The sequence below is a fragment of the Coffea arabica genome, chromosome 9c (assembly GCF_036785885.1).
Source record: "Coffea arabica cultivar ET-39 chromosome 9c, Coffea Arabica ET-39 HiFi, whole genome shotgun sequence".
Classification (NCBI taxonomy): domain Eukaryota; kingdom Viridiplantae; phylum Streptophyta; class Magnoliopsida; order Gentianales; family Rubiaceae; genus Coffea; species Coffea arabica.
The window spans coordinates 42,913,290-42,937,114 of NC_092326.1; the positions used below are offsets into that span (position 1 = coordinate 42,913,290).

General features: G+C 37.9%; 2 protein-coding genes across 2 annotated transcripts; one reads left to right on the plus strand and one right to left on the minus strand.

The window, feature by feature from the left end:
- Positions 1-4,024: 4,024 nt before the first annotated feature.
- On the minus strand, positions 4,025-9,040 carry LOC113708994 (protein FAR1-RELATED SEQUENCE 5-like). Its single transcript, XM_027231748.2, has 4 exons — positions 6,785-9,040; positions 6,557-6,637; positions 5,433-5,483; positions 4,025-4,120 (listed from the first exon to the last, which is right to left on the minus strand). Exons 1-4 carry the CDS (start codon positions 9,038-9,040, stop codon positions 4,025-4,027), a joined length of 2,484 nt encoding a protein of 827 aa, XP_027087549.2.
- Positions 9,041-14,811: 5,771 nt separating this feature from the next.
- On the plus strand, positions 14,812-19,828 carry LOC113708968 (heavy metal-associated isoprenylated plant protein 7-like). Its single transcript, XM_027231716.2, has 5 exons — positions 14,812-15,254; positions 15,400-15,598; positions 16,997-17,184; positions 18,864-18,954; positions 19,394-19,828. Exons 1-5 carry the CDS (start codon positions 15,246-15,248, stop codon positions 19,729-19,731), a joined length of 825 nt encoding a protein of 274 aa, XP_027087517.1. The 5' UTR covers positions 14,812-15,245; the 3' UTR covers positions 19,732-19,828.
- Positions 19,829-23,825: the final 3,997 nt, after the last annotated feature.

Sequence of the window (23,825 nt, forward strand, 5' to 3'; positions counted from 1 at the left end):
CAAAATCCATTCTTGAACAAATATTGAATTAGGGTTTACACTTTGTAAAAATTAACTTAAAGTGGGTTTATAAAAGACATCATACATATAAAAGAGAGAGGGAGATTAAAGAAGTCTAACCTGTCATCCCAATTTTGAGTTGATTACTGAGGAACTTGGTTGCAAATCCAGAATACAATAGAAAGACAAGAAAGAGGTAATAGGTAATGGTTACAGGTTAGTTAAACAAGATATTTATCATTAAAATATTTTATGTTTGGTAATATGTAATGGTTACAAGTTATAACAGGTTGCCAATTTTCATTAACAAGGTGGCGCAATATGATGAGCCGTCTACACTGACGGTATAGGAAATATTAACTCTTTCTTTTTCTTCCCTTTTTTTGAAGATGAATAATCATCGTCAAAAGAGTTGTTCCAGCAATCATCACATTTGTTACATATATCAAAATATGTGTCTAGAAATGAGGTATGGGAAATAATAAACAGGGTCACCTTCTTGGTCAAAATGATCAATGATGTCTTGGAAATTACATTTCTCACAGTCATAATCATATGCGCCCAGCGCCTTTCCTTGTTCGATTGGCATTTCTATGGAAACCTGTGCAAGCATAATAGATGGGTAAGACTTATTTCGATCTAGCTTAAGATGAGAATGATCAAAACTAATAGAAACTCGTCCCTCAGATATTTGAGAAATTTTTGAAATTGACGATTCAATGGATTCATTAGCATGAGTGTGAAGAGTTTCATAATCTGTAATCTAATTATCTGGTAACAATTGGATCAATTCAGATTTTGAAATCGGTTTTGGAACATGAGTGCAAGAAGCTAAATTCTTTTCATGTACTCGGATGAGAAGAGCTTCCTCTCCACCAGAAATTGTCAGACCTAGAGCATGGTTTTGTACGCTATATACCATCTGATAGTGGAGAGTGGCAACTATGGCATCTGAAACTTGATATGCTCCTATTATTTGAACATGTACCTTAAGAGCATCAAACAGATGAGGATCAAACAAAGACGTATTAAAATTTGGAAACAAGGTTATAAAAACTGTTCCTGCGTCTAGAGTTGTTTCGACTATCGCAATGCATGCATGTTGATATTTTTTGAATCTTGTATCCAATAGAGCTATTCTAGCAACCATGCATAAACCTTTTCTTTCATGAAAAGATAAGGAAAAACGTATGGCACCAAAATAAATACGAGTAAATCCTTGTTGCTTCCATTGAGAAAGAAAGTCCGGTGGGATAAAGAGAGTGATAAATTGTTCCTTTTTTGTAGCAAGGATATGATGTTGATCAACCTTGGAGGCCTGGATATATTCTCGTACTCCTTTTGGATGATGCTTGATTAAGGATTTGATGGCCCTTAATAGTGAAAAAGCTTGTTTTCCATATGTAGAATAAGGATTAATAAGGCGTAAAGAGGTTGGATTTACTACTTCTGGTTCAATAGATATTTCATATAGATAATCTAACTTATTAGAATTAGATTTATGTAAAATGAGATCAGAAGAAGATAAGGATGCTGTTAAGGATGACATTGTAACTAGTTTTCTCCTTAGAATCTGGCTCTGATACCAGACTTCAAAGTCTCCTGCAAAAGATACTTCAGAGTATTCCCCGACAACAATCAAGATACCAAACAGGTGTCTTCGACTTTTCAACGACTCTAACTGGGGGTCTCCCTGGCTGTATGGGCTCATCGGGCTCCGGCTCTTTGGGCTTCTCCGGCGGCTTGGGCTTTGGTGGCTCCACGATCTCAATGCTCTTAATGACTTTGCCACCCTTGCAACACAATTTGTCGCGAATTTTCTCGGGGCTACAGCACACGACGGTGATGGTCACCAGATTTTGCTTCTCATCATACATCTGGTCTCTGATTTCTGTTGTCCAAAAAAATTGAGCATCACCCAAAAAAAAAAAAACTCAAATTCTTGTCCATACAAATTAAAGCCACTAACTGATCACTAGTAGTTTTATAAGCCACACTACCCAACTTTTGTTGTTCAACTCGGCTAATAATAATCATGGAGTGGCGCACATGCCTAGCCATCATGTATATAGTCGGTGGAACGGTGGATGTCCTCCATCCAACTGCGCTTGCTCTAAAGAAGAACTACTACTAGTAATACTACTGGTACTGAAAACATAAAGAGATAGAATTGGTAATTATAAGAGACTCACGGGGAAATTTGCAGAGGATTTTCTTGACCTTCTTGTAGCAGCAGGGGCATTGAAGATCAACCTTGAGTCTCATTGTAGTCACCTGTATGGTTGCGTATATATTATCGGAGCAAAATAGTCAAACTCGATCCATATATGTATATATATAACAATCAAGAAATGCACAATTATATGGTTTACGCTGGGAGATGTGGGTGGAGATCTTGATATAAAGAGAAGCAAGCATATCTCGCGTTGTATGTGCTGTCATAGACTTGCAATTATAATTTTCAGATTGAGCAAGCAAACACTACTAAAAGAGGGGGAAAAAAAAAAGATGCAAAACAATAATATTAATATATCACGAACATTTGAGGGATGGTTGCGAAAGCTAGCAAGAGAATTGGCTCACCTTCTCAGCCATGGTTGATGAAGGAAGGAGTCAGTCAGTGGCGATGGGTGGATCTGATCAAGAATCCACAGCCCAAATGATAAATGTTGGAAATGGGAAGTTTTATTCTTTTTGGTTGGGGGATGAGGGTGTTGTGGGTGTGGTTCCTGTGGGAGAGGAAGAGCAGGGGAGTGGCGAAGGGATGTAGGCTGGCAAGCAAGCAATATACTACTAAACTGATGCTAATAAATGGTTGAAGAATTAATGGTAGGAGCCAATTAGGATGAAAAAAGTGCGAGGACTTTATGTCGAAAGATGGCAACTGGGCAGCATGCATGCAGTGATATTTTTCAGTGTATAAAATATTGATTTTTATTTTAAGTACAGAATATGTATGAGTTAGCTAGCTCCAAAGGTTTTTGTTGCATGTCCTGATATGCTCGCAAAATTACATCTACAGTCAGCCAATAGAGAGAGAGGAGAAAAAAAAAAGAGAAGAAATCGTACAAAGTACGAAAGAAAGCCAAAAGCAAATGAGGATGGCGGAGGAAAGACTCTTTTATGACACCGACAGTTTTCATGTAGACACGTTCCAAACTTGACAATCAAAACGACCAGTAATGATAGCTGCTCACATAACGCAACGGATCCTCTGTACCACAACCCTGTCTCACACCCTATCCCACCCCTCCAAAACTTGCCAAGTGTCCTTTTATTAACCCAATCCTGAAACAACCCAATTCGAACCATGTTTATTTAATTAATCGATTAATCGGGTTGAGAAACCGAATCTCTATAACCATGAACTATTAAATTAAAAACCCAACAAACAAAATTAGAGATTAAACTTCCGGAAAAAAAAAACCACAAAATTCGGGCCTCACCACGATTCTGGTTTCCCATCAGATTGGTCTCCTTCTCAAAAGCTTCATCGGAAAACAAAATTAGAGATTAAACTTCCGGGAAAAAAAATCACAAAATTCGGGCAACGGAAACAAAGTTCAACTCAACGCAGCAGGCCACGATTCTGGTTTCCCATCAGATTGGTCTCCTTCTCAAAAGCCTCATCGCAACGCAGCAGGGCTGTCCGAGTTCATCATCTTCACCATTCAGCTTTGACGAAATATTCACGGATGAAGCTTCGAAACTCTTCCCAAAGGTGAGAAACAACTTATTTCTTAAAAACCTTGGTGGGAAACCTTCGAAGCTCTTCGCAGGCCAATTTGATGTGATTTGCTAAGCTTAGGCACTTGATCTAGTTTTCAACTTCAAATTGGTCTGTTGATACACACCAATTGAATTAGTTTTGCTATATCCTCAATTACAGGGAGGAAGTAAGAAATTGGTTATATTCTGTAACAGATAGGTGTCTCTGTTTTAGTGTTTTGGAACTTAGGTGTAGATGATTTTGGGAGGGTAACAAGTTTGCGTTTATCTTTTGCTGATTGAGGGAATTGTTCTTCTAATTTGCAGCTTCCACTCCGAATGTTTCATGCGTTAAATTGTCTGAAAATTCGGTATCACCTGGACGAAGCACACCACCTGTTCGATCAAATGCCTAAGAGGAAGATGAGTACAAAATTTATGGTGCACATTGCAATGTAATCTACATGAGTGACAAATTTTGTTAACAACTCTCCACATTCTCTATTCTGTTTTTGTACTTTCCATGGAAGGTATTGATTGTGGTCTTATCAAAAAGAAAAATGCGTGGCTCAAAGTCCCAATGAATGAATATGCATAGAGTTGAATAATCCTTTTGCTAAGCCTATTTATTCACAAATTATCTTATTTATCTCGTGCATATTTCTTTTCTTATGTTGCAGTTTGTAATTACAAAGGATCATGGATTTCATAACTGTTGACTCATTTAAGTCTGCAATGCATCTTGGTTATTCCAAATGGTTAAGCAGATTGTGTCTAGAATTGAGAATGAGGGAAGCGATTTGAGGTTTAAATTTGATCTTTTACTTGCGGTTTAATTTATGGTGCATATTCCAAGAGATGCTTGAGAATCAGCTTTAGTGCTAAATCCGTCGGCACTCATGTAATTTGTGATGCATATTCCAAGGTGATCTAGTCAAATTAATCAGAGTAGACCTCAAACTTCAGGAAATCCTGCAACCTTACTGTTTGGCATGCTTGCATTTATGGCAATTTAATTTGACTGGATTACCTTGGAATGTGCGCATTAAATTGCATAAGGTTAAGCATATACTAGTCGCGTAGCAGTCAAATCAAAATAAATGAAAATAAATTAACTAGTTTCGTTGGATAAAACATATAACTCACTGAGGAGTTCGAGCTTTTATTAAGTTTTTAACACTAAAGCTGGTTATTATCTTGGTGCTTATGCTTAATCTGTTAATTTGTGAAAATCCATTGTGTATTTACCAATTTGTTATCACTCTGAAGTATCTTGCATGGAATTTTTGCAACCCAATGAAAAGGTTTTTGTTTTACATACTGTTTTGCAACTTAACTGGCATCTTTCTGCTTATTGGCGCTACATTGTTAGAATTATTTAGTTTCATACACTTCAACATTCTGTTTCAAGCATATGATTAACCACTTGTCAGTATTCTTATGACTTGAAGTCTCACTACTCAATTAGCAAGCCTTTGTTCTGATGGAAGTTATGCAGCTCAATTGGCATATTACTTGTGCTCATGGCTGACATACTTTTGATGTAATCCATCTTTACGGTTGGCAATGTTCTATAAATGTCTGATCATTTTTGTATGCTAGGAAAAGAAAAAGGAACTGGCCTTTTTTGCTCGCTTGCCTTACCAGTATTAGGTATTTTACATTAATCCGTTTCTGTGGTAAGAATTGTTTCTGAAGTCAAGAATATAGCGATTGTCTGTCACCTGAGCTAATGGGGCTGCAACTACTTGTGGGGTAATAACCTGATTAGACAGCTGACATTGCACAGAAATGGTAGAAGCTGTAGTAGAGTACTTGTAAAAGATAGAGGGACTTGATGAAGACATACTGCTCAAAGTAGGTCAGATTTCAATATTGAAAGATGCCCTGGGCAAACCCTTTGACCTGCTGGCAAGCCCAGATTCGGAGCATAAATACTTGGTGAATTGAGGGATAAACGGTGAATTTGTCAAGATTGTTTAGAACTGTTCATATTTGTACAAATGTTTTTGTTGGTTGGTTTTTTTACTTCTTTGGTTATTACTTCTTGAAAATGATGTTAAGTACTGAAAGGTTTGCAATCAACCGTGCAGTTCATAACGTTATGGCAATTTTTTTATTCTAGTTCATTTTCTCTACGACTTTTAGCATTATTTGAATTTTGGCAGCATAATCATCAATTTCAATATGCTCAAACCTCAGAAAGAGGAAAACAAAAAATGGAATGATGTGTATAAAAATCTATGATCCCTCTTCTACAAGGGAACAGAAAGAAAAGAGTGGATAGATTCCGAGGTGTATAAATGTATAACTTCACACCATCCAAGTTTTTTGCACTGATCATTCATCTTTAGCAGCTTGTTGATCACTATCATCATTATTTCCGTTCTTGTGCCTATAAAAAACAAATGCTAAGTTAGCAAATGTATTGAATTATAAGTGTAACTTATCAAACTAATATATATAAAATTAAGTAATTAATCAAGGTTTTGTCTTACTTGGACAAAACTCATTGACGCTGCTGGTGTGCTATTGAACTTGAAGACATCAAATCATAGCCTTGGGTAAAGTTAGGGTCCAACGACTGCCCAAAAAATAAGAAATAGAAGACCACCCTTCATTATAAATTGTGTCATGTTTGTGGGATTTCGCCTATTGTAGATGTCTTCTATTGAAATTCCAAATTCCTAATATAATTAAAAAGAGACGACCACAAATTAAAAATTTCATTGAAAAAACATGTCGTTAATGTACTTTAGTCATCTAAAGAATAAATTATTCAAATAAAATTTAAAATAAATTACATATGTACTATGCTATACAAGACAAAAATGACGAATAACTATACCTGCTGTGGCGGTAATTCTCGAGCAAAACCTTGAATTGTAGCAGAATCCATACTTGAATTAACAACATTATGTCCAAATTCCTACAATCATTTTTATCCAAATTATAAATAAGGATGCTAATACTATTTCTATACTCATCATTCATCATACAACCAAGGAACCCAAAAAAAAGTAATAGTCAAACAATCAAATAGCATTGTTCACATATATTAAATAAATTGTCAAACCTGTAATCTTTTCGATGAAAACTTCTCCTTCACCTTGTACTTGCGTTTCTTAGTAGCCATTTCTAGTGCACTTCTTGGTCTCTTGCTCGACTTGTAGGTGACTTTTTCTTTCACTTTGATGCCTTTTATTTTATTATAGGCAATTTCAGATGGATTAGTGTCAACATCTTGATACACACTACAATGTTCTTCAATACGCACTTCTTTCATTTTCTTTTTTCCTTGACAACATGCATCCATTTGTTCTGACATTTTCCAAAATCCATCTTTAGCAATTTCATAAGCTTCATCACATTCAGAAGCTTTTGTCATCAGCTGCATATATAGATAGGATAACTCTTTGTAACGAAAACTTAATTTTGCCTTTAACTCCATTTCCGGGCTACTTTCACTGGAAACATGCACATTTCCTGTTTTAGCTGCTTTTGTCCATCTCTTCAATATATATGCATCCGGAATTGTTACAATATTCAGAGTCATCAATATTTTTAGTGCATGTGAACACAAAAATCCAGCAAATTCAAATTTCTTACAACTACAACAAATTGAATTCGTGGATGAATCATAAGTTACAAGATGGTGGGAAGTCTTACCATGTGGTGTAACTCTGTAACTCATTTGATTTCCTAATTCACCATCAACTTCCCATTTACAATCAATCCCTTTGCATAGCTCCTCCTTAAATTTTTCATACACTTCATGTGTATATACACTTGCTGCATGCTGTAAAATCCTACAAGGAAATGTCATTGCCGGTGTACTTTGATTGCCTTTAAAATCTGCTACGGATTCATTATAGCGACGATCATCTAACAGCCTTTGGAAGTGTTCAAAAAATTCAAGTAAGCCATGTTTATAACTTACATACTTCTTTATCACACTGTTCATGGACTCACTTCGTTGGGTTGTGGTCATATCAGCACAGAAGGTTTCTCTCCCATACACTAAAGCCCATTTCTCTTTTATATCAAACATTTTCTTCAACCACTTGTTGTCTTCCAGACCATACGTTTTTAGCATTTCACTCCATCCCTCAAAAAAATCATCCTCATTTTCATAGTCATATATGCATTGACTAAAATCTGCCGCAAAATTTTGAAAATCTTTAAAGACATCAGCTAGATGCGTTGCTGCATTTTGATAGATATGCCATATACATAAGCGGTGGTACGTTGTTGGCCATTGAGAAGCCAAAGCTGTTGCCATTCTTCCGTCCTGGTCTGTAAGAATAGTTCTTGGTATTTTTCCCATCATAGCCTTAGCAAATGTGTCAAACAGCCATTCAAATGTCAGAATTGTCTCGTCATATAATAAAGCAGCCCCAAAAACAGTAGTTTGTTTATGATGATTTACACCAACGAATAATGCAATTGGCCTCCCATCTTTGTGCTTTCTATAAGTTGTATCAAAACAAACCACATCACCAAAATGAGCAAAATCCGTTCTCATCTTTGCATCAGCCCAAAATATGTTAGTTATCAAGTCATCTTCATCTACTTGAATGGCGTAAAAAAAATTTGGATCTTCTAATTGCATGCCTTGTAAGTACTCTAAGATTCCTCCTGTGTCACATTGCATCATTGGTATGGATCTTTTGGATCGTAAGTAATTTTTTAAATCATCTCGAATGAACCCAAGATTTTCTCGTCCACCAACTTGTTTCGACATCAGTTCAATCGATTGTTTTGGTGTAATTCCACAACTTCGGGCCATATCTATTTCAGCTTCGTGTGCCATTGTCACATGTCTATGAGATCTGAATAAATGAGTTTTGCTTGGAGTTGATAGCTCATGATTATGTTCAGCAACAAATTGCACAACACGGTATTTTTCACCTTGTCTACAGCTAATTTTCATCCTTGCATTGCAATCACATCTTGTTTCTGGACGAGGACACTTAACAATCATATTGCGTTTGTCTTTTGGCTTTTTTCCTTCACGGGAGCAGCAAAAAATCCTGTCCAACATCAAATCACTATTTTTGTCTTTATGTCCCTTACTCAATCGAGTTCCAAAACCAGATGCTTTAGCATATTTTTGGTAAAAATTTTTGGCTGCTACTTCAGTATCGAATTCCATGTCAAGTTTCGGGACCAAGTCATCCGGTATAGCCAAAGGAAGAAAAATTTGATTTCCTTGATTGCCATCAGTAATACAAAGAGGTAAGGCATTATCATTTATCTCCTGCAAGTCAACATCTTCAAAGTCCAATTTACGACATGATTGGACTTCATGAGTTGGCAAATCATTCTCCATATTCCCCCAAAACCCAACAAATGACCTGTATCATGGACCACAGGAAATTAAAAGCAGAAAGAAATTTGCATGCTAGTCACTGCAAGATGCATTACACGAAGAATTGTTAAGGACATAACTAAATACTATAGAGTGATGATTTAGTGTATAAAAGTTAAGGACATAATTGTCTAATAATAGTATAGGGTGTGAATTTAGTATGTAGGGATGTCGATGTAGCCCATCCCACTTACTTAATTATGCATACCCTATAAGTCTGTATACATATTTTTTTGCTATTGGCATCAAATTACTGGATACAAATACATAATTTGTTACCCCTTTTGGTGATTCTATATTTAATATTCTTCTTATTAACCAAATTCTTCATTGTTTTTACAATAGTTAAAAGCCTGGATAGATATTTTCTCCTTTGTCATTAAATCAATTACCAGCTATAAATAAATAATTCATGTCTTCGGTTCAGACTACGAAAAAGCATTTCAGATTATAGTCTAATTTGTGCTTGACAGATTTTTCCAACCCAAAGTGGAATACTTTTGTCCATTTACTGTGTATATAACCTTTCTAGATGATTAACAACTATTTAATCTGTCGTTTATGATCTCATGCTACTGGTCTACCTTCATAGTCTATTCATGCATGCATTCTATGGCCAGGGAGATTCATTACTCAGGAATTTTACTATTGAAGGTCCTCTTTAATGCACTTTTAAGTGTTTGTTACCTTTTTGTTCCAACTTAATGTACAGAGAAAACTATACGGTTTGCACTTATTCTTGTTTACAACTATTGTTTGACTCATATTATTTTAATGTTGCTATTCCTGTAATGTTCTGTTCGCATAAGTCACTCATAGATGAACAAAAGCAGGAAATGAAAAGCAGAAAGAAATTTGCATGCTAGTCACTGCCCACACAGCTCTATCCCTCAAACTAGGAAAAAGAATAATGAAGAAGTACCTGATGGGCATATACAAGCTTTATATTTTTTTTTTCACACCCCTGGGCTAATATAAGACTTACTATCATATTATTGTAGAGAACTTTCTATAGTAGTAGTATCTAAAGATCTATAACACCTTTCATTTGTTATGATTTTTGGAGATGTTTTTGTGTGTGCGGTATATAGGACCCAAGAAAATGCATAAGATGCAAAACATCTCAACAGCTTAAGGGGGTACAAGGTGAGCAGCACTATATTAAAGCCAACAAAGAAAACAACTGGTGTAAATAATATTTTTCCCCTGTTTAGTTTGTAAAACAGCACTTAGAATTCTAACTGAGAAAATACAATTGGATCACATCAAAAGAAAAAAAAAGAAAAAGGATGAAAAACGCAAGTGTTGCTTCAGCAACACCAAGGCCTGCAAACTCACTGCAGTAAACATTAGCATCGATTTGATTTACATGACTATTTGACTTCCTATCAACTAATAATATGGAACAGTGGATGATAAAGAAAAAACAAAGATGAGAAACAAAAGATAACTTAGCAGCCAAAAGCAGTGCAGGGCCTATGAAGCCAAAAGGATGCATACGTGAAATCAAAACATATAAATGCCATTCAAACACATAAAAAGACGGAAACCGTGTTGCCTCATTTTGAGCTAAGCTAAAGGATCTTTTGTGCCTCTGAATTACTCACAGTCAATAATTTAAGGTCAGAAAAAATGATAAACTTGGCTCCAAAGCAAACTGTTGGAAAATTAAGCAGCACAGAAATCATGAAAAAAGAGAAGTTTGAAAATTTAAAACGACAATGTTACTAATAATTAAATACCAGTAGGAGAATGGCGAGGGAGGATCGAGACTGAGAAATGGAAGCCACGGGACGCTGAAAAATCTTATTCCATTCCGGATAAACCCTAGCTATTAAGTCCTCCGAATTCTCGTTTTACACAATTCGCACAGCCCTGCTGCATTGCGATGAGGCTTTTGAGAAGGAGACCAATCTGATGGGAAACCAGAATCGTGGCCTGCTGCGTTGAGTTGAACTTTGTTTCCGTTGCCCGAATTTTGTGATTTTTTTTCCCGGAAGTTTAATCTCTAATTTTGTTTTCCGATGAAGCTTTTGAGAAGGAGACCAATCTGATGGGAAACCAGAATCGTGATGAGGCCCGAATTTTGTGGTTTTTTTTTTCCGGAAGTTTAATCTCTAATTTTGTTTTTTGGGTTTTTAATTTAATAGTTCATGGTTATAGAGATTCGGTTTCTCAACCCGATTAATCGATTAATTAAATAAACATGGTTCGAATTGGGTTGTTTCAGGATTGGGTTAATAAAAGGACACTTGGCAAGTTTTGGAGGGGTAGGATAGGGTGTGAGACAGGGTTGTGGTACAGAGGATCCGTTGCGCTCACATAAAGCTGGGTTTTTTGGCGCAACGGATCCTCTGTACCACAACCCTGTCTCACACCCTATCCCACCCCTCCTAAACTTGCCAAGTGTCCTTTTATTAACCCAATCATGAAACAACCCAACTCGAACCATGTTTATTTAGTTAACCGATTAATCTAGCTTGGGTGACTTAATCTCTATAACCAACATCAATTAAAATAAAAAACCCAAAAATCAAAATTACAGATTAAACAAGGCACAAAAAAAAAACCCCACAAGCTTCATCGCAACGCAGCCCTCCTCAAAAGCTTCATCGCAACACAGCAGGGCTGTCCGAGTTCATCATCTTCACCATTCAGCTTTGACGAAATATTCACGGATGAAGCTTCGAATCTCTTCCCAAAGGTGAGTAGCAAATGAGGATGGCGGAGGAAAGACTCTTTTGTAGCACCTACAGTTTTCATGTAGACACGTTCCAAACTTGACAATCAAAACGACCAGTAATGATAGCTGCTCACATAAAGCTGGGTTTTTTGGTGAGTAGGGAGTGGTACCTCTACAGTTCTCCATTTTTTTTTTTTCGACGGATTGGGTGTCCGGGTCAAGTCCGTAAAGGCGCCCCGACTAATCCCACTCTGATCCGGCCCAGCGTCCCAACCAGACCTAGCACGTTAGATGCACGGAGAAGCCGATGTTGCTGCGGAAGTTCGACCCCAGGACCTGACGGTACCGAGGAAGAGGCGCCAACCACCAGCCCATTCACGTGGGGCCCTCTACAGTTCTCCATGCTATATTAATTAATTAAGTTGGGATGGAAAGATAAAAATATATAGTATATAAATAGCTACTCAGTTTAAAAGAAAAACCAAAAAACAAAAAAAATCTTTTCAAGACCATTTACCATAATCACTGTCATAAAACCTTTTTTTTTTTTTTTGTCTCTCTCTCTCTCTTTGGGGGTGGGGTTGGGGGGCAAAAATTGATAGAGCAGTGGTGAGAAGTGAGAACCCTGCTAATTAATGAACTGTTGCTATCACCGATTAGAAAACAACACTAGGTAACATGGCCTTGTTAGCATGTATTGTGATACTACTGTGCAGAGCCATCAATCCCATACATTAAAAAGACTAGGCCAAAAAATGTCGTTATCTATAAGAGTCATCATTGTCCAGTTCATTATCCTATGCCCTTTGCAATTAACTATGAATTTTTTTTTTTTTTGGGTAAATGAGTAGTACTCGTCGGACAATCATTACGACATTTAAATCACATCTAATAAACCACCGTGTAAATGCACATATTGACTATTATTATTATCTTATCTTGTGTGTATATACATTTTCTATTTAACTTTATTTTTTAAAAATATCAACTATTTATTACTACCTTAACTATTTATTACCTTGTTAGTGAGTTCCATCTTAACAATGGTAAATCCACTAACTATTTATTACCACCAGTTTCGTTATTGTTTTGGGGTTTGACATATACAGTAGTAGTTTGCTGACTCTCACATGATGACTTTGTTGAATGAATTTTGTGACATTAGAAGTCTCAAGCAACAACATTCATTCAAGGTGCAAGTGTAAACATAGAAGTGATGAATTACTGTTAAGGAATCCTAGGCAAAATTTGAGATTTGAGAGCCGGCACCACCTACCCCGCCCACTGCACTGCTGCTTTAGTTTACTACTCTTTGTATTCCTAGAAGACAGATAAAGTAGGAGTGGTAATAATTCACTGCTAAAATGATTTGTAAACAACGTACTAACAAAAATGGGAATTGGAGTTGGTGGCTGAACGAACGGGCGGTGGTGGAAAAGAGTCGGCATCAGGGACAGGAACTCGCTTTCATCTGTCCAGCAAGGAAACTCCAAGGACGTTTAAATTGATCACACCAAATTGGTGTGGAAGACATTAAGGATTTAGCTAAATTGTTTCGAATGTGCTCTTTTAGATTACAAAAAAAAAACCACAAATATGGATTTATAAGCATTTTTTATGCATTGTTGTAAAGCTTTGCTGGAGCCTTTGCCCAACTTTTGTAAATTTTCTTATGATCAGTACATCGTTAACGTTTCCGGAAAAAAAGGAAAAAAAAAAAGTAAACAAGATCTGTTCGAAGCATTTCTATGGGCGCACTCTTGAAACTACACAGCGAGTCTCATGATGAGCCAGGCAGCAGGCAAAATGCCTTTGGACATGAATATGAATTGTCTGTCTTCATCCAAACATATACCAGTAGTACTTTCAAGTTTGTATATGCAAACACTACTAGTTTCAAGAAGTAGTAGTAGTATCGGAGAATTCAACCATTTGAGAAACACAAGATCCATGGAACTTGGACCACTTTTGCAGTGGGCTGCCGTCTTTGTGAAATGTTTCAGCCTCGTCCTTTAAATTCAACCATTTGAGGAACCTATCAACACAAGATCCATGGAACTTGGTCCACTTTTGTGGTGGGCTGCCGTCTTTGTCAAATGTTATAGCCCTGTCCTTTAAATTCTAGTGGCCGCTTCTTTCTCTGTAATTTCAGGATAACCTTTCTATCCCTAGCTCCTAGACAAGTATACCGTCTTCATCACTGTATATGTTAAGTGTATGCAAAGCTTTCAAAAAAAAAAGTGAAAAAAAAAACCCCACTTCAGGACGTCGTTTACTCTCTGTCTATTGGGTTCTTGGCCAAAACTTATCCTTCTTCCCGCAACTTTTCTATTTTCTTTTTTACTGCCTTTTTTTTTGCCTCTTGCAAAATATTATTACTGCTCGCTTTTAGACGTGTACCAGTGTTCGATTTCTCTTGGAATGACGTCTGTTTCTTCCTGCGTTAATTGTTTCTTCCTGCACCTGTACGTCTGTTTTTCTGTTTAACATTTTGCGCCGCCTAGCTAAGTTTGAAAATGTCGTCAAAACATTTGAACAGCAGCTTGCAATCTTTCCCATAACGTGCAATGTTGAAGCTATGGTCCGGTGTATTTATCCAGCTGCAGTTAAAATAGTGACAGTAGTCATCAAAAAACATACTCCTATATATATATATACACACACAATAGTTACAGTAGATCATATACATGAGCAGAAGCCAGAAGCGTCATATATATATATATATATATATATATATATATATAGTGAATGGTTTCCTGAAAACTGGTAGTAAATTTTTGTTTTGGAGGGGGGGGGGGGGTCCGCTTGATTCCAACTTTTCTTTTTTAAAGATCCTGATAGCCCTTGCCGGGCCGACCATTCGTTTGGCTTTTGCTTGCAGGATAACTCCAAGGGCTTTTACAAAGTTGGAATCCTTTCCCATCCATCTCCGTAATAATTCGTAGTATTTCCTTTCCATTAACTTCCACGCATGCGAGATTTTATTTACTATATATATATATTTTCCTAAATTACGGTAGTGTCAGACTACTATTTCATCAGTCAAAGGCGACTACTACATTTGCAGATGATGTACTCGTAGTCGGGGATAGAATCATAAGAAGGGGGCCAAAATTATGAGGTGCTGAGTCATCTGAAGGACAGCACCGTAAGTAACTCGCTTTAATGAAATTTGGAATTTTGGAGCAGCAGCAGCAGTGGGCACCGGGCAGTGTAGGCAGTACCACCAGACCGCGACCTCCCGCTACTTAAATTAAATGTTCCTCTCTTCCCATTTTCCTTCACCCCAAAGCCCAGAGCTTGCTGTATGCCTACCATACTGAGAGAAAGGGTCCTTGCTCTCATTTCATTTCTTGTATAAGAAAATCTCCACGATCCCCCCACCCCTCCTCCCTGCAGTAATACATTCTATATAAACATATATACTACTGATTAGTAGTATTAGCTAGGACCAGGAAGAGGGGCTTGTCAGAGTTAGACGATATGGGCGAAGTAAGTTTTTAGTTTTCTACTTCCAAATATCCTTGCACAAGATTATTCTAATTGCTCCCTCGAATGAATGGAAGGAACTCCCAGTAACTACTGTAATAAGTTTTGCTATCGCTTTCTCATTGATCTCATGCATGGTATGCTGCAGGAGAAGAAAGAGGAAGCGAACAAGGAGGAGCAACAGAAACAAGTACCGGGAAGCAAAGAAGATACTAGCAAAAAGGAAGAAGAAGGGGACAAGAAAGAAGAAAAGAAGGAAGAAGAGGTTCAGGAGATTGTTCTCAAGGTTGACATGCATTGCGAGGCTTGTGCAAGAAAAGTTACTCGAGCTTTGAAAGGATTCCAAGGTTCCATTCATTGCATTATCTATTTCTCCCCCTTCACCCTAGTTTAGTTAAGTTAGTAGGATCTGCATTATTCTCAACCTTGTGTGCAGAGGCTCAACCAATTTTTCCTGCCTCCCTAACCTTGAAACCTCGAAATTCCAATTTTTTGAAACCTTGGTTAAATAAAAAAAAGAAAAGAAAAGGAGAATTTCGAAAGGGGAAAGGCCTCCAATTAGTTGTTTTGTTTACTGTCTGTACTTGGACTTCTAGCGTACATGGAGATGGAGGCTTTTTTTTTTTCGAAAAAGAAAAAAACTAACGTTAGTTCCCATAATCCATGCCTGCACGTTTTCCAAATCAACTTTAATTCTTAAAAAAAGAGCCCAGTATAGAGTCTTTGAACCATCCTTTACGTGCCTTTCTCGTAGTGGTTAATCATGTTGCACTCATAAACGCAGCCCTCCGTCAATAATTACCGCAGCCTTGGCTTTTGTACCCTAGAACAAATTTATACTACTCCCTCCGTCCCACTTTGATAGTCCTGTTTTCCTTTTTTGTCTGTCCCAAATTACAGTCCACTTTCCAATTGAAGAATGTAGTTGTATTTTCATTTTCCTAAAATACCCTTATTCAATACAAGTTGTTGTTGCTATAAACCTATCCCATTTAATGAGAGTTGATTCTTTTTTTACCATCAATTCAAGTTCCCATAAAGTTGTACTCTATTTAATGTGAGGGTATTTTAGAAAAATAGCAATCTAAATTTACTTTTCCAACAAAGTTAACTACTTTTTCTTAAACTGTGTGAACAAAGAAACAAGACTATCAAAGTGGGACGGAGGGAGTATTTAGTTTGCACATTTAGGTTGTGTTTGGATTGCATTTTTCGTCATTTTTCATGAAAAAATTACTGTAGCGATTTGATATATGTGAGGGAAAAAGGTGATAGGGAAATGTGATCACGAAAAACGATAATACTTTTTGACGGAAACAAACAATCCAAACAAGGCCTTAATTTCTATACCATGTATATATATTACTTTGGCTAACTGAATAATTGCGATTATATATATATATATATATATTAATAATATGGTATAATTTAAATGTAATTTAGTTGTGCTAATGGATGGCAAACACTTTATATAGATATACTACTATAATAGTACAAATACTTTCGATGATGCTTACGGGTTGAGTTATTGCTGAAATTGTTGATATGAACAGACGACTTCTGATTAAATGAATCTTAAGGGCTCAAAAAAAAAAAAAACTTAAGGGCCCATGAATCATTTTAGTTATGAATTAACGTTAACATTTTTATTTTTTAAAGTTAAAAAAAATAGAAGTGATGAGAAGCATTGGATAATATTTATGGGATGATGGATGGGAATGGAAATACGTTTACATTTTACACAGGAGTGGAGAGCGTAACGGCGGATTGCAAGGGGAGTAAGGTGGTGGTGAAAGGCAAGAGCGCGGACCCGGTGAAGGTGTGCGAGAGGATCCATCGGAAAAGCGGCCGAAAAGTGGAGCTTATTTCACCTTTGCCTAAGCCGCTGGAGGAAGCACCCAAAGCCCCCGTGGAAGAGAAAAAGACGGAAGAGGTAAATTTAAATTTTACTCTCTAATTCTCTGCTTGCCGTTAAATGCATGTCATGTCATGTCATGTCGTCAGCTTTCCTTTCCTGTTTCAGAACAATCTGTCCAAAGCCAAAAAACAGTACTGCTCTATTCTAATGCCATTAGCTCCATAAGATAGTCCGTTGGAAATAGCTTCTAGTCTATCTAGGAACTCATTTTGGATTCATTTGATTTATTTTGGGCAAACAAACGGGATTGGATTGATATTTCAATGTGGAAGTAATTTTTAAAACAGTTGAGCTAAATGAAACCGGTCAATTGATGGTACTCTTTGGTGGGATGGGATTAAACATGCTGCTAACAGAGAGCTAGTTAACCTTCTCAGCAATCAAAGAATCTATCTACTAGTAGTAGCAGCAGCAGCTTGAACTTTAAAGGTTAAGACAATTGGATAGGAGTAGGAGCAGAGCGTGGAGGACAAGTGATTCATGCGTGTGTGCTTCTAGTACTACTATTATTGGAGGCGGGAGGTCTGAGGAGGGGTATGCTGCAGTGTGGTAGGCAACTCCCTTCCTTCGCCGGGAGGGAGAGGGAGGGGAGCGGCGTCCGTGCAGCTGACAGCGAAAGCTACATGACCGACAACGGACTTTTAATTTTCCAGCGACGGAAGGGCCCGCTCCCCCTCCTCCTTCACGGTGGCACAATTCCCTATGAAAGTCATGGGTCATGGACGGTGGGACCTCCTCCTGTCCGGAGTCCTGCTGCTGCTGCTGCTAGAGTGCTAGTCGTCCTCATCACCATCTTATTGTCCCTTGTCTCTATCTGTTAGTACTATTATTACTACTGCTGGGTGCGGTCGGATGGATGAGACTCTTCCAATCCCATCTTTCATCAGACAAAAACAAATACTTAGAGCAACATATTATTGATTGGAACAGAGGTCTCTCGTGATTCTTCAACTGGTGCTTTTAACGGTTGAATGAATTTTTCAATTACCTTTGGGTAGTTTTGAAAGCTTGGCAATAGGCTCATGTCATGACTCATGGGGATCCTCATTTTCGCAGGCACATAATTAGCAAGAGACAAGAAACATCATAGATATGCGTGGATCGAGTCAATTAGTTACGTAGGCCAGGCTGAAGTTAATATTGATTTGGAGGGCTTCCCCTTTTACTTTTTAATTGGAAAACCCCCTCCAAAAAAAAAAAAAAAAAAAACTCGATTGCCTAACCTCCATATTCCTCAAGCTTTTGATGAAACGACCCCAAAGTTGGTATGCATTTTTTTAAAGCTTCTGATGAAACCATCCCAAAGTTGGTTTTGGATAGAGTATTATTTTAAATAATTATTTGAAATAATTACTGTAGCACTTTTTGTGACGTAATATATATGAAAAAAAAGATGATTAAAAATATAGAATGTGAACTGAAAGTTATATTTATGATGCGAGTGAAAATTTTTTTTTAAAAAATTTGCTATCCAAATATAGCATTTTTCTTTCTTGTTTTTTACTCGGTATGCTTGCTTGCTATATGTAAACTTCTCTGTTTATACATGTTTGTTGGCATGACATTACACCTAACCGTCTGCAATCTTCACAAAGTTCGTACTCTACTGCATTAAGCAAATTCTCCAACTCAGACGTGATAAACAAAAAAAAAAATCACACCTAGTCACTTTATTTCTGTTGCATGGATGGCAGCCGCCTGCTGTTATAACAGTTGTGTTGAACGTTCAAATGCATTGCGAAGCATGTGCTCAGGTTTTGCAGAAACGAATCCGGAAAGTCCAAGGTAATTCGTCTTGTGCTCCACTTCCGCTTCTCAATTTTTTGTCCCACTTCCTCGGGTCCTCTCTTGTTGCACTTCACCAATATTAGTATGAGTACCGAGATTGTGTGACAGATTTCACACCTAGTTTTTAGCTTTTGAACATGATCCAAGACTGCATTTTTTTTTTTGGTTTGGCAAGAGGGGACAATGACATAATGTAGTCAGACAAATTTTGGAATGCTTCTGAAATGTTCGTTCTAAAATAGTGATACGATCTGACTTGATCCCGGTTGTAACAATATGCACTAAAAGATGATACTTCCCCTCGCAAGCAAAAGCGGAACATCTGAAATGTCGACGTATTCCACTACAAAGATTTATGATCTTGCATTGAAATGACTGAAACGTTACTGAGCAGAGCAGTAAATGAAATGTTAGATTTTTGGTCATGATCACGTAGGTGTAGAATCTGTCACAACAGACGTTGCAAATAATCAGGTCGTGGTAAAAGGTGTTGTTGATCCGGAGAAGCTGCTGACTGATGTGTACAAGCGAACCCGCAAGCAAGCTTCGATAGTGAAGGATGAGGCAAAGAAGGAAGATGAGAAGAAAGATGACGTGAAGACGGAAGTGAAAGAAAATGAGAAGAAAGAAAGCGAGGAAGGGAAGGAAGGAGATGATGTGAAGACAGACGCCAAGAAAAGTGAATACTGGCCTCAAAGGTACTACTACATGGAGTACGCTTATCCTTCTCTAATGTTCAGTGATGAGAATCCACATGCTTGCACTGTTATGTAACTAATCATATTTACAATAACGGAGGAGCTTTCTATGCAATTTTCCTTCCTTTCCGTGTATTAATAATACGTGTCAATAAGACTCCGAGTTTGACGAATTATGGATTTGATGATATATATATATATATATATATATATATATACACTCTTTTTAAGACTTTGACAATAATTTCAGTATGTTGTCGTACGAGGGGAAAAAATTGCAAATATGAAACACTGAATGGATTCTTATATTTTCTTCAATTTCCCTCCTTTCTCCTCTCCCTAGCTCCAATAAAATAAAATAAAACGAAAGATTGATCTTGTGCTCTTTTACCTGGAACCTTTTTTTTTTTTTTTCAAAGTTGCAATAGTAGAGGCTTGGGTCGCACTCATTAGACGATCATGAAGTGGTTCTGGTGACAAACTAGCCCACAAGACTATGTGCTTTTCAGTTTGCACCTTCTTTCATCAAGTAAAATCATAATGCCAAGCCCCGCTGTAGCCATCAGGCCTTCCTTCGCCAAAGTACTACTACTGTTTCAATCATTTGTAGGTGAAAAAAAAAAAAAAAAGGGAAGAGCAAGCAAGCATAACCATTTGGTGCATCAAGCAGTAGCTGACTTAGGCATACGCATGCAATGAGTTGTGGCTATACTAATTTCTATCCACAGCATAACGAGTTGAATGATGAAATTCACAACATTATGCGTTCTTCGTGATATCATCTATTTGTTGAATGATGAAATTCACTTGTAAACTGGCCATTTTAGCATTAATCACTCCAACGATAACCATTGACAACCGAAAGAAGAAGAACTGACCATCCGAATAGCGGATATGGGCCCGCGGGTTAAGGGCTTAATTTCTGTGTCTGTCCTCGTTTGCCTTCTCCTTCTTCACTTCTTCCAACACCTCATCTCCCGGCTAAAAGATAAATAGACAGAAAAAAGAAAGAAAGAAAGCCGTTCCCTCTTTTTTTTTTTTTTTTTGCAGCATCTGGGCCGCCATAGGTTCCATTCCATATACATAGGCTACATGGTTCGTTAACCCGGAAATGACAAGTTCAGGAAAGGTGGTGTAGTAAAAAGAAGGGAAATGAAACAAACACTTGGCTGGATGGGTTCGATTGATATAAATGTGGCCAGAGCCCCCCTAGCGAAGTAATCCGGTCGCATCGACCATCTTCTCATCATTTTTGGTGTTCGCTTTTTTAAGATCTTCTTGATTGTCCATACTCAACAGGCATGGATATATTCTGTAATCTAGTGCACAGCAAGACACACTTCAGATAAGGCACTACGGATGGCTCTCCCGCAACAAAAATTACCCGTTGATCGTTGGGTTGACTCTACAATCGCCATCATCATCGGCCGATTTCTGACAAGATGTATCAAAGGCAGGGCAAGTATCAGTTTTAATTTTTTTTTCTCCTCTTTAGTTGAGTGTCATTAATTGAAATGCAAATTGGCAGTGCGAAAGGTGTGAAATCCCCCTGAAAGCAACAATCATATTTTAAATGAAGACAGGGATCGGAGCATTTTGATGTAGCGTGTAGTAGTAGACTAGTAGTGTATGTGCTGCGACTTTAAAGAGAGGCCGTAATTCCTCGATCGTTACGTTCTTGAACTTGTAATTTCGTAATCTGATAGTGATGCCTCTGTCTTCTGCTACTACACGAGAATGAGAATAAATCAACTTGTGAATCCAGCCAGTGACGTGGTCCAGCAAATACTTTAGCAAATATGTTTTTCCCTCCCCTTTGTTTATTTCTCTAACTTAACTAATACTCCCACTACAAATGCAAGCACATTTCAAAACCCTAGTGCCACGACCGCGACCGCGACCGCGACATGAAGGAATCGCATTACCGGACCGGACTAAAGGAAAGGAGGATGGAATTCCACAGCTAGCCGTGGGAAGATATAAGCAAAGGAAATGCACCCACAAGACACGCTGATCTGAGACTCAGAGCATTCAAACACACAATTTTATGGTCCAGACCCGCCACCTTTTCTTTTTGCAAACTTTAGCTAGGCAGCTAGCGTTAATGCCACCAAACCAAGGTGATAGCGGGAGGAGGATGAGGCCCGAGGGGAGGACGCCACCACACGACAGATCCAAAAATCCGTGCTTCCAGATATAATTATAAATTACTACTAGTATAAGTGTATAACCCTTTCCCAAGATGCTACCTACTTGAGGAATTCCTGCCCCGGAACAAGAATTTTCCAGTCTCTACCCACAAATAATAATGATTATCTGAGTTTTCCTTATCCAAATGTACGTTCGTCCAACTCGGTTCTTTTTTTTTTGGCATTATTCAGGTAATTATAATAGTCGTAAGAGAAAAACACGATGGGGTCTTCTTCTCTATCTTCTGTTCGTTTCCTTAATTACACTTATCATACCTATAAAGTATACCAACTTGTTAATGAAACAAGAGGATGGATTGAATTAAAAAAAACTCACTTACCATCAATAATATTGGCATCTTGCTAATGGAAACAAAACATTGATGGGCAGGGCTTACAGAGTATTTGGATGATTAACGAGCAGACAAAATTCCAGCATTTAATGAAACAGAAAGGGAAACATCAAATTCGAAGTTACGACCCTCCTGAAATAGGCCTTTCCCTGGCTAGCTTAGCTAGATGTTTGTTGTTTCTCTTTTCTCCATCCATGATCCATCCAATTGATTTATTCTCAGGATTGAGCCCCGCCATATTTGTTCACTTTTCTTAATTAGTTAGGATTGAAATGGTAGCCGAACCACTGAACAAGCACGTCCCTCTCTCCTCTTGTTCTGCTCGATCTGGACCTCCGGTGCGCAGCTGAGCTGGTGTTCCGACTTCCACGTGAAGAGAGACTATCATTTTTGTCCATTGTGTTTGGGTTTTTGTGATATGGCACCTCCTACCTCATCCATCACTGTTTACGATTTACTACTACTTCTTTTTCTAATTCTGACAAAGTAAAAATAATTAGTGCTGGACTCGCATGAGTTGAGTTGCGCGTATGGCTTAAAAAAATTAATTGTATCCAAAAATTGTTTTGGGTTCCTTGTATTTGCGGTTTTATCCGATTTATTAGTTTTGCCTAAACTAAATTTAAAGAAATTTTTAATCGAAATGACTCTCGTGAAATATGCACCAAAAATACATACATGGAAATTAAAAAAGAAAAAAAAGAGGTTCATTTGATACCAAACATGAAATAACTATTCTCGCCAAGCAAGAATCTTCCGGATGGCAACCATTTTTTCCATTGATATGGTCGCCTCCTGCATATCCTTCCGTCGGAGGACACCTGTCGGAAATATTTAGCGGCACAAATAATTGGATTTCCAAATCGAATCCGTTGACATGCACCGCTTCTCATCATCATTGTTTGAAATTTTTTTCCTCTTTTTTGTGCAGCTTTTTTCTGATGTGATCTTTAATTAAGCAAAAAGCAGCCCGTGAGAAGCACCATGAAAGAAGATGATTCTTAAGCATCGCAAAGGCAAGTAGGCGAAAGATCTTTGGTCAACGCTTCTCTCGATAGGGTCAAGCCCAGGCCAAACGGCAAAACTCTGTGGGCCCCAGCACTAATGATAGAGTAGGTACTCCTATGGCTATAACAATATGGTGGGAGTGGACCATTTTCTGAAGCCTGCCTACAGGTCCGTCAAGTCAACAAACGGTGGGACCACCAAAAACAAAAAAGGCAATTCCTGATGGCCGCCGCCTCCCGCTCTTCTTGTTCAACGGTCTGTCCTCAGTCCTCACTCACTCGTCCGTCATCTTCCTGATCATCTTGTCAAAAGTGATCCACTCCGCAGTCTGCACTCTCGTACGTGCTTTCCCAAACAAACTGAAACACTACTACTAGTCTACTACTCAGTACATCCCTCGTGTGGGTATTTGTCCACTACGGTTACGGCCTACGGACTTGCTTCAGATTAATTGAGTATAGGTTTCAGTGCTAAAATAGACCTATGAAGGGAAGGAAGCTTATCAACTTATGAAAAAGGGTGTTGACATCAAATTTGTACTCGCAAGCTCCATCTCTACTCCAGCTCTACCAGTGCTTCCATTCAACTCTACGGTGTTGTTGGCTGTGACATTAGATTAA

What these genes read in the sequence shown, in the direction of transcription:
- LOC113708968 (XM_027231716.2), top strand. An exon ending in AAGAGAAAAAGACGGAAGAG is followed by an intron (nt 17,185 to 18,863) that starts GTAAATTTAAAT and finishes CATGGATGGCAG; the next exon opens with CCGCCTGCTGTTATAACAGT. An exon ending in ACGAATCCGGAAAGTCCAAG is followed by an intron (nt 18,955 to 19,393) that starts GTAATTCGTCTT and finishes ATGATCACGTAG; the next exon opens with GTGTAGAATCTGTCACAACA.
- LOC113708994 (XM_027231748.2), bottom strand. Translation starts at nt 9,040, where the DNA reads ATGGAGAATGATTTGCCAACTCATGAAGTCCAATCATGTCGTAAATTG. An exon ending in GAGAATTACCGCCACAGCAG is followed by an intron (nt 5,484 to 6,556) that starts GTATAGTTATTC and finishes GTGCAATGTCAG; the next exon opens with CTGTCTAATCAGGTTATTAC. An exon ending in TTGCAGCCCCATTAGCTCAG is followed by an intron (nt 4,121 to 5,432) that starts GTGACAGACAAT and finishes TCTTCCTCTTAG; the next exon opens with GCATTTGATCGAACAGGTGG.